The sequence below is a fragment of the Nuphar pumila genome, chromosome 9 (genome assembly GCF_984573655.1).
Source record: "Nuphar pumila chromosome 9, dmNupPumi1.hap1.1, whole genome shotgun sequence".
Lineage (NCBI taxonomy): Eukaryota > Viridiplantae > Streptophyta > Magnoliopsida > Nymphaeales > Nymphaeaceae > Nuphar > Nuphar pumila.
In genome coordinates this window covers 114,740,866-114,752,553 of record NC_143257.1, presented here as the reverse complement: position 1 = coordinate 114,752,553, position 11,688 = coordinate 114,740,866, and the positions used below count along the sequence as shown (strand labels likewise).

At 37.3% G+C, this 11,688-nt stretch overlaps 1 protein-coding gene across 1 annotated transcript; it reads right to left on the bottom strand.

Annotated features, from left to right (window-relative positions):
- Positions 1-6,304: 6,304 nt before the first annotated feature.
- Positions 6,305-9,806, bottom strand: LOC149828950 (AP2-like ethylene-responsive transcription factor PLT1). Its single transcript, XM_090017180.1, has 8 exons — positions 9,316-9,806; positions 8,766-8,848; positions 8,620-8,628; positions 8,172-8,260; positions 8,010-8,083; positions 7,663-7,713; positions 7,473-7,549; positions 6,305-6,987 (listed from the first exon to the last, which is right to left on the bottom strand). The coding sequence occupies exons 1-8, from the start codon at positions 9,804-9,806 to the stop codon at positions 6,305-6,307; spliced, it is 1,557 nt and encodes a 518-aa protein (XP_089873306.1).
- Between the last annotated feature and the right edge of the window lie 1,882 nt (positions 9,807-11,688).

Here is an 11,688-nt window from a genome sequence, read left to right as displayed (position 1 = left end):
AATTTATACAAATGAATGATAAATGCTAAAATGATTGTAAACGATTTTAAATCATTTACCTCATTTAATTGCAGACCATTTAAAATAAACTTAGCATTATCTTGCTTTACATTTATTTTAGCCCACCGGCCGATCTTTGAAAAACCATAAATCGCAGGGCGACTCCAAGGACGCAAGGCGACAATATGCTCCCACAACCAGGCTTACAAAATCATATATATTAATAAGACAATAACCTTCAACTATCTTAGTCTACAACTATAAAATATATAATAAACAATTACCTGAATAAATGGCCAAAACCCTACGATGGTTTTTGTAGCATTACTCGCATGGTAAAGTTGACTGTACAAGTGTGCGAGCATAGCAGCACCCCATGCATAGTTGTCAACTTTATCTAAGTCTTCCAAGAATTGCAGCCACAAGTAACTTATTCTCGAACCAGATAAATCTGAAAATAAAGTAAGTCCAAAAAAATAAAGAAGAAAGTCGTGCAACTCTTGGTCAACTCTTTTAGATGCACATGTAGTGGACCGGCCTTCTCATTTATTACAAAAAGAATAAACTTTTATCGATGTGGAATTGCTTCCACCAAAAATACATTGCCTCCATTCCTCCATCGATATTCCTAGAAGGGCCATGCACTTGTCTCTTGCAGTATAGTTTGAATCCCGTAATAAGATAACACTTCCATGACATTTAAGGCCCGTAATTCGTGTCATATCTTCTAGGGTCATGGTGATCTCAAAAAAATCAAACTGGAATGTGTTCGTCTTATTATTTCACTTATTTATCAGGTGGGTCATGGTGTTCCAGCACATTTCAAAAGAATGTTAGTCCAGAAGGCCGCCAAAGTGCATATTTCGCAATCGAATTATTCTGATATTCACCCAATTGTCTATACCATGAAAAAACTACAGGCCACTAACACCGCCCTCTAAGCTTTTCACCTGGTTCTCTACTTCTCTTGTGACCTTTCTGTAACACAAAATAGCATATTATTCATATAAAATCAAAATTAGTCTCACTTGTACTTTTATATGCCGATGTACATAGTAATCACTATAAATAATAATCGTTGAACACTCGCTATACATAGTAATCGCTATACATAATCATACCTATAACAGTAAATCATTCACAGTAATCGCTATCACAGTAATCACTATACATAGTAATTACAATCATAGTAAATCATTCATAGTAATCACTATCACATTAATCGCTATACATAATCATACCTATAACAGTAAATCGTTCACAGTAATCACAATCACAATAAATCGTTCACAATAATCGCTATCACAGTAATTGCTATACATAGTAATCATTATCACATTAATCGCTATATATAGTAATAACTATCACAGTAAATCGTGACAGACATGATCGATTTACGTACCTTGGTCATACTTTTCTCCTCTTCATCCTCTACCTTTCTGCTTACTTCTTTCCCTCCTTCGGCTCCCTACTCTGCTTTTCAATTTCTTCCTTCCTTTCCCTTTCCTTCTCTTCCTTCTCCTGCTTCTTCCTTTCCCTTTCCTACTCTTCCTCTTTCTGCTTTTTCCTTTCCCTTTCCTTCTCTTCCTGCTTTTTCCTTTTTCTTTCCTTATCTTCCTCATCCTCCTTCCTTTGCCTTTTCTTATTTTGCCTTTCCTTCTCTTCCTCCTCTTGCTTCTCCTTCTTTTGCCTTTCCTTCTCTTCATCATCCTCCTTCTCCTTCCTTTGCATTTCCTTCTTTTCCTCGTCCTGATGCTTCTTCCTTTGCTTTTCCACTTTCATCTTCATAATTTGCCTTTCCTTCTCTTTCTCCTTCTTCAATTGTCTTTCCTTCTCTTCCTCATTCTTTTTATTCTTTCTTTGCTTTTCCCTCTCCTCCTCCTCCTTCTTCCTTTGCCTTTCCCTCTCCCTCTCCTCCTTCTTTTTCATTTGCCTTTGCTTTTCATTTTCCTCCTCCTTTCTTTGATTTTCTTTCTCTTCGTCATCCTTCTTCTTTTTCTTCATCTTTAGTTCTTCCTCATGCTTCCTTTGATCTTCAGCCTCAATATCTGATGGATATTGCTCCGCATAATACAATTCCAATACTTTGTCCCTTTCTTTATCATTCTCAATCTTCATTATATATTTGGTACCTTTCATAATGCTCATATAGATGGGATTGATAGATCATTTCAGTAAGTCTCGTGAAATTGAACGACAGAGGATTTCTTGTCTAACGAGCTTTAGACATTGCTAACCTGCACAACATATAAATTTAACCGCATCATTATATGTTACAACCGCCTCTCCAAGTATATAATATTACAAATTATCCCTTTCGTTAAACAATCACCAACATTACAAATCGTAGTAATATTTGGCTTCATAATCGTGTGAAAACCAGACATCAAATAATAAAAACCGGTTCTCACTAGTGGATGAGACCGGGTCGAACTCAGGGAACGGGAATATATCGTATTCAAGTACATAAATCTAAACTAATCTTTATTGCCGAATTATTTGAAATGTAAAATGTTCAAGAAAAGTAAAAACAACTAACTATTACAACAAATGAATACCCTTCGCAGAGGGCGTAAAGTGCAATATTTACAAAACCAATTAAATTCCTAATTCTAAACTGAAAAGTAAAAAGAAGCTTTATTCTTCTCTTTCTCGTGTCACGTAATCGCTTCAACTCCACTCCTGTGCTATCTTGCACAAGTCAAATGAACACGAGCAGTGCAAAATAAAAGAATAAAACTATACTAAAAAAAAAATTATAAAGTCTAATTGACACTTCTAATTAAAAATGATTACTAACTATTAATGAACTAACAACTAACTATTGGTAGATTAAACTAAACAACTACAAGCTAATGAACTAATACTCTTTAAAACGAAGCATCAACAATTAAAACTCAACAATTCTCAGTGAAACTCAAATTTGCTCTATTTAATCACTTAATGAAAACATACAATGAAGCTCATTGCAAATCAACAGTGGAATTCAGTAAAAATCAGTAGTTGACAATCGGTGACTCACATTAATCCACTCAGCTGGAAATCATGTACATGCATTGCCAAAACTCAACATTCACTGGACTAAGTTGTGATTCTGATTCACATTAATCAGATTGAAACACAAATCGTGACATAATATTCTCAAAAACAAAATCACACTTATACTGAAATAATAGACCCTAGTTGGAGACACTTCTGCAGAAGAGCTGATCTATCCTCACGGTAAAGACAGAGGTATTTTAGCAGTTCAAATACATGTCAGAGTTTAAACAGATATGCTGAAGTTAGATACTCATCCAATTAATTTCCAGAACTCAGACAAATGCTCAAACATCAGACGATTGAGCAATATCATGGCACTGCTCAGATGCTTCCAGACACAGCAGCAATGTTGATCAAAGGTGAATCATTACAGAGATCAAAGGTAATCCGGTTTATGCAGGGGATTCTGGCCAGTTATGACTATTCATGGCTAGAATAAATCCAGTTCTCCGATCGATGCCAAAATTTTCAATCACAAGCATAACTTGAGCATCAATTGAGAATTCTTCCCAAATAACACTATTGATTGGGATCAAATTTCAATCAATATCAATCCCGATTTATTTTAAACACAGTAATCACTTGAAAAAGAATGAGAATCGATCCAGACGATCGATCACATTTCTGTGAGATTGTGTTGACATCCGACAACAAATTTTAGATCAAAGGATCGATGAACTTTAGATCCAATTTCTGGAGTCAATTATCAATATGCTCAAAATACAGCAGAACAAAACATTTTAAAGAAAATAAAAAAACTAAATTCTGAAACACAGGATTAAACGAAATTTAATCTACATTTTTTTTTTCATTTTGATTTTAAGCAACCGATCGACTACTGTAATGAACAATAGAAAAAATTAGGAAAAGAAGATTAGGAGAAGAAAAGAAAATGAAGAGGAAGGAGAAGAAGATCTGAAGGAGAAGAAGAAGAAGATGAAAAAGAAGCTGAAGAAGAGGAAGAAGAAATTGGAAGAAGAAGATCTGAAGATGAGAGAAGAAGAAGAAGATCAGAAGAAGAAGATTCGGATGAAGAAGAAGAAATGAAAAAGAAGAGGAAGAAGAAAACTCACCGTGAACCAGAAAGGAATTGGAAAAGAAGTTGGCGGCCTCCACCGTGCTCCATTCACCGGACTGAAGAGTCCTCCACTGCTGCCGGCTGGAGAGTAGACAGAGAAAGAGGGAGAAGGGGAAGATAGGGAAGAGGAGATGCCGGTGTTAGTGGAGGATGGTGAGAAAAGAGGGAAAGAGAGGGAAAGAAGGGAAAAAGGGGCTTCAGGCGTATGGAAGAGGCGCCTGGTTTTTGCGTTTTTTGGGGTTTTTAAAAGCTTTCAAATCGGCTGGAACCGGTTTGAAACAAATGCAAACCGGTTCAAGCCGGTTTGGTTATTATTTTTTTTTTAGTTTTCTTTTAAAAATGCAAACCGGTTTGAACCGGTTTGGTTTATTATATTTTTTCAGTTTTTTTTTTTAAAAACAAAAACTATGTAAACTAGTTTATTAGAAAGTGTTCAAAAATTAAAATCAAAACTTATTTATAAAGAAACTAAAAAAACTATTCTAACTATTTATATAATTTTTTCTTTTCTAAAAAAACAAACATTTAAAATGATTTTAAAAACTATTTTCTCTATTATTCATTTTTTTTATTTTATTTTTACTTGAAAACTAAAATTAAACTACTATGAATATAACAAAAACTAAAATATGTATAAAAATGTAAAATAAAACTATTTTTCATGCATTTTTTTATTTTTAAATCATTTTAACACATTTACTCGAAAACTAACATAAAATTGGGTTTTTGAAACATTATTTCATAAAATCATGCATATTTAAATGTTAATTAACCCTGAATTATATGCATGATCAATAATATTACAAATTATCCCTTTCGTTAAATAATCACCAACATTACAAATCGTAGTAATATTTGGCTTCATAATCGTTGTAACGTTTGGGCTTCAAACATAAACATTGTTATACAATTTATCACCTATAAATAAAAATCATGATAATTTTATTAAATCGTTACTACTTCAAACGTATAAATTATTATAGAAATCACAACCTTTATAAGTACATATCATTGTAATATTTGGGCTTCATACATAAACATTATTGTATAATTTATCAAACTTAAGTACAAATAATGGTAATTTCATTAAATCGTTACTGCTTTAAACGTATAAATCATTGCTGCTTCATAAGAACAAATCGTGCTAACGATGCCCAGAAGGTGGATAAGTATAAATCGATTCATTTCAGTATGAAAATAAGTGTTATTTAGCATGAATAGTAAAACCACTTGTAAGATTTAGCATTCAGATTTACAAATCGATTTGTTTGCATAATGAAATCTTACACAAAACTCACCAAAATGATACGAGCTTTGGTAATCTGATAGTGGAGGAGAAACACCCAGAAGGTAGACGCAGCCGATGGTGACAACAATGCTGCCATTGAAGGCAAAGGTTGCTCCAACGGCAGTAGACGACAACAAATGGTGCTCTAGTGGTAGTAGACGATGGCAAAATGTGCTTTGATGAAAGCAGACGACGGCAAAGGAGGGTTCGAGGGCAGCAGACGACGACAAAGGGTGCATCGTCAAAGAGAGCTCCTGTTACAGTAGATGGTGCAAAAGTTTCCTGACACACCAAACTCCGATGCTAAGTGATGCCGACACACACGGGGATACGATCCCCATGAGGTTATATATGTGGCGCTCATTAGGACCCCCAAACACGCACTGTAGCAAACAATACGTCTTGAGGGGGGGGGGGGGGGGGTAACCTGCTTCGATCATCTTGAGGGGGGGGGGGGGGTAACCTGCTTCGATCATACTGCACCTAATCTTTTGATGCTTAAAAGTACTTTTATAAGTGTATGCTGAATCACATTGCATACTTTGAGTGTATATGAGAAAAACAAAAGCAAGCAATACCAACATGACTAGGGGCAGGAGACACCGCGAAGCTTGTCGTTTGATAATTCTTCCGTAAGTTAAGGAGGACCCTTTCAAGAAGCCCGTCCCTCGCCTTTCGCCTATCCAGCCAAGCTTTCGGGGGATAGCCACAGAGTTTTACCCTACAGGCACGACCAACACATTTTTGGTAGGCTGAGCCAGAACAACCTGGTTTTCATGCCGGGTGTGGTTTCTTCGGGTTATAAATGCAAAAAACAATACCAACAAGAGAAGAAAAGAAATAAACTTGGTGTAATTCACTGTCTTCCAAACAAACAAGGAAACAAGAGTTCAAGTTTATTGGGGAACATCGTTCCAAACATGGCTGCTACTGGACCTTGACTGCAAACCTTGAACTTTACCCATCGACCAGTTCCCATACCCTGATCCATTGAAGACATCAGCTTCAACCGGCACGTAATTTGGGCTCATTGCAAGGTCAGCTCTCTGATGATAATCGTTGAGTTCAGCAATGCCGATTGAAGAGTTTGATGCCTCTGCACCGATAATCATATTCAAACTTACCATTAGCCCTCTATGATCCAATGCAGCTGATGAAGAAGATGATGATGATGGTAGTGAAGGTTGAACAAGCATCATGTGATGGTGAAGGGGAGCCGCCCCACTTGGGTACACTTGAGATAAAGTTTGAGGCTGGTGGTAGTCCAAGAGGGGCCATCCATGGTGGCCTTGGTGATAGTTAGAAAAATCCCCTCCAAGTTTTGGTATTGAGTTGTCTAGGAAATGTAGATTCATAATTTGGTGAGAGGTGGGCTGCTCATGAGGCTCTTGTGGTGGTGTTCTAGCACCAATTGCACAGGCCTCCTTCAAGCGCTTTGATGCTCCTCCAATGGGCAGTGTGGTGCTTTGGAGGATGCTGTTCACATCATACCTATTCATGTCAAAGTTGGTCACTGCATTTAATCCTCTAAACTTTATAGCAGCAATGTCATATGCCTCGGCTGCTTCCTCTTGTGTACCTGTTAAACCAAAAACCAACCCATTATTATAGTTATTGTCTGCGCATTGGCTGGCCTCCTGTTGGTAAAACACTTGAGGTCCTCCCTGCCCACCAGGGAGTACACCCAGCTTGTTGCGGCAAGGGATGCCATCAGTGGGTTTTCAACTAGTGATGTCCCGCCAACTTAGTGATATTCACAACTCACCCATGCCAGATGAGGAGAGCCCTTGTGGCTCATGAGTGCTAAGATGTAATTTATGATATAATATTTTTTTTATTTTGCGTTTTGTTTACTGTAATCTGTAGGGTTCTGTCTTTTACATGCATGAGAAATACATGAACAGTTCTCTTGAAAAAAACGTTCTGTGTTAAATACACATGTTTTAATGGTGCTAAATTTGATAATATAATGATTCATAATAGACTATAGCTATAGCCTAGCAAATTTTTTATCATAGCAAATAAATGAAAACCTGACAACAAAGTATGTTAATTGGAACTTACTAAAGGTTCCCAAGTAAAGATCCTTATTTCCTGCTACCCTACCAATTCGAGCCTGCCATCTTCCATTTTGATGATGTCTGTAAGCAAAATAAACGAAATTTTTTGCCTTTAGAGAACCCAATTGGACTTATTTCATGAGAGTCTTCTAAGTATGGTACAGAAAAATAAACCAAGGAAAGCGAGTGGTTACCTTGTTACTCCACGATACATGGATGCCCCTCTTGAAAATCCACTGCTCTTTCTATACAGACAGAAAAAGAGAAAAAACGTGTCATCATCATCATCTCTCTCGATCGATATATATATATATATATATATATATATATATATATATATATATATATATATATATATATAAAGGACGGCAATCCACTCTTGAGATCAAAGACCTACTCGTGCTACTGCCATACTTACTGTTGCTGTCCCGACGGTGTAAACTCAGCCGAAGCTTGGCCTCTCTCTCTCTCTCTCTCTCTCAAACAAACAAACACAAAACACATGAACACAGACCAACGAAGAAAGAAAAACAACACCTACCTTCTGAGAGATGCTATGTATTCCAGCCTGGTCATGTGCCTCATGTCTTCTAGTTCCTGCTCATAGTTGCTGATCTGCAGATAACACCAAAGCAATATACCACTAATATTATACAGGAAGCAAGCACCCGTATAAGAAATTTTTGAAGGAAAAGAGGCATACTGGAAAATTTGTGGTGGTGGTTGGTCCCGAATACTTCAGAGCAGCCAAATCATAAGCCCTAGCTGCCTTTTCCTCTGTATCATAACCCCCTGTTTATTTTTTTTCAAATAGAGAGACAAAGGAATTTCAGGATTTAATTCACATAATCTAGGGCACATGCACTTATGCTTTTCATAGATTAACAATAAGAAATGTATATAAGTCGAATATGATTTAGTAGAACGACATACTGGGAGACTGAATATATTCATATTTTATTTAAACTCTATTCGGAATGAAACATGCTAAAAAAAAGTAACTCAAAGACACCCTCCTGGTACTGATCTTGGATAACATGCAATAACATATTCTCAGGAAAAATAAGGGTATACAAAAATGTGAATCGATCTATTTTATTGTATGAAACCTTTGGCAGTTTATTCACTTAATATTTACCAAGTTCACTCACCTAAATAAACTGCACCTCAGGAGGCCCACCAAGTTTCATCATATGCAAACAAACAAACAAACACATTATTGGCTGGAGTGAGCACTTAGTAAAAAAAACTACTGCTCATAGTATAAAGAACAAAAAGTGACGCGAAAGGCAGCTACCTTGTCTTCCCTTCCTACTTTGTCCCTCCCTCCTACAACTATTGTCCCAAAGATGAGCTTCATACCTCCCTGTCCATCTGTGCCTACGTGGATCATTCAGACAAAAACATACAGATCTTTATTCTTGCTCTTGGTACTAAAAAACACTAGAAGAAGTGGTAGGCAAGTGTGACTAACTATCTATCAATAAAAAACTAACTACCTATATCTTTTAACCAAAAAAATTCATTCCTTCGATCATTCTATAAGAATGAAACCATTACAATATAGATCAGAACACCGAAGTAAACAAAATGCAAGAAGCAAATCAACAGTACACACAAAAACCATATCAAAACTTATCACAGTACACAAGTTTTAACAAATTACACAGTTTGCATAATGCTTGCTTTGTACTGTTACTCTCTTATGCTTTGCTTAATGGAATTTTCGCTCTCAAAAAACTGAGTCTCCGCAAGGGACTAAAAGAGAGCAGCAATGCAGGCTAAACCAATCTGTTTACTCGATCTTCTGATTTGTTAGTAACTTCTTCAGGGAATGAATAAAGTACCTGGTTACTCCTCGGTATATTGAAGTTCTTTGCCCCGAAGTTTTTATAGCCTTCCTTTGTTCCGGGCCCTGACCGGAAGAGCTCCCAGCAGCGGCATCTTCCCCCACATTTCCGGCAGCAGCCACCATCTGTAAGCTTGATTGCGAGCCTTCCCCACTGACTGATAGCGTCAGCGCCTGAAAATTCTGCAACCTGCCGGTGCAATTACTGGCCAAGCTGCTTGAGGCCTGGTTCATCATCCACCCATCGACGACTGGAAAACCGCCGGAGCTCCTGTCGCTGGAACAAGCATGAGGCAACAACTCAAAGCTTCCATTGTGATATCCCACCGGGTTTCCGGCCATCCTTCCGGTGCCGAGAAAATCCTCCAGTGTCGGGCTTCCACTGGAGAAACAGCCGTCCGAGTCGACGACACTGGTTCTATCAGGGTTTCCTTCGAATTTATGGAAGTTCCACTCTGCATGACTCAGTCTCAGAACAACAGCAAACATGATATGTCTAAAGGAAGAGATGAGAGAGAAATAACAAGAGAAAACATGAGAGAGGGGGCCATGTAGGGTATTGTGATTTATTTGGGGAAGCAAACCTTGATTTGTAGTAGCAGATTGGAAGATCTCAAGTGGGTTGCCTTGCCTCTCTTGAGAGAGACTGAGAGGGTTGTTGTTAACTCCAAACCCTAAGTAGGTGTGTTGTTGCTCATCCTGTTGTTGGGGCTGTGGGCGGGAGAGGGTGAAACCCAGCCAGGTGTTATTTACAGAGTCCATTGTAAAAAGGTGAAAAGACGCTGGTGTGGTGACGGCCTGCCTCTCTGATCAGCTGAGTACGCCCCAGAAGAGGATAGGACACAACCACACCCCTGGCTAGCTTACGCTGCAAAGAATGGAGCCAAGGGCTTGAGTTAACCACTGTAAGAAAGGGGCAGGGATGACCATGATAATGCGTACTTGAAAGGGAGAGTTGAACGTTTCTGTGGTCAACCCTAGGAAGCCGGGTATACATATGAGTAATGGGCCGGTGCTAAACTCATTTGGTGCTAAATTGCCTGCTAAATAGTTCGATTCTAACACATGGATGGATTTTTATAAATTTGGACGGTCTAAAATCTTTGTAAATTTTTGAGGCTCCAAACATCAATTTTTTTATTGAAAACACATGATCCAGGTGTGGATTCTTAGTAAATGGACAATCACATTTATAAGGTCGAAAGCACAGTAAAAGCTGAAAAACTCATTTAGCAAGCACCAAATGAGTTTAGAACAGACCCATAACTTTCTCTCTCTCTCTCTCTCTCTCTCTCTCTATATATATATATATATATATATATATATATAGAGAGAGAGAGAGAGAGAGAGAGTAATGGGTACTTACGTGCTTAATGGGTTTTTTTGTTTTTTTTGTTTTGCAGTTTAACTCCATAAATGTGTTGGGCATGACTGATTTACGAGGAATTCACACCTGAATAATGTACTTTCGATGAAAAAATGACATTTAAAGCCTAAAAATTTTACAAAGATTTTGAACAGTTGATTTTTTTGAATATTATGAAGACCCACCCATGTGTTGGAATCAAACACTTCAAGAGCTAATCCTTATAAAATCAAGTACATAAATCATATCTATACAGTCAGAGTTTAAAAATAAAATCAAAAAAATCTGAAAAACCCATTTAGCTTGTTTCATTTAGCAGGTATGAATTCTTAGTAAATCGACCATGCCCAGTACATTTATAGGGCCGGAACTGCATAAAAAACACCGAAGAAGCTGAAAAATCTATTTACCATGTGGTTTAGCACCAAATCGGTTTAGCACGGACCCATTACTCTCTCTCTCTCTCTATATATATATATGCAAATTTCTGACATATATATATATATATATATATAGAGAGAGAGAGAGAGAGAGAGAGAGATTTTGCTGTCATGTGGGCGCATGAAGGAGAACAAAATGAGGATACCATTAAATAAATCTATCAAACTTCAGGACCAAACCCCACTGGCACACGGCCATTTTCGTAGCTTTTAGAGGTGGTCATGGGCTTCATATGGGGTTTTCCTTGCTTTCGCGAGGCCTCATCGTCAATAATAAAAAAAAAAACTCCTGAGAGCAATGTTATCAGTATCGGCCCTGAATCCTTGGGCCATCGATTCAGCTGTATGGGCCGATACCGATACTCAAGTGAATCATTTTGTATTGGCCAGAAAATAATATTATATTCCAATCATAACGTGACACATGTTTTAAAATAATAATAATAATAATAATAATAATAATAAAATTTAAATTTTTAGTATTTTTTCATTTATTTAAAAATCAGCCCGGTGAATCCTATCTATTTTCTGCCAATACTATGCATATCGGCCGATACTCACTGAT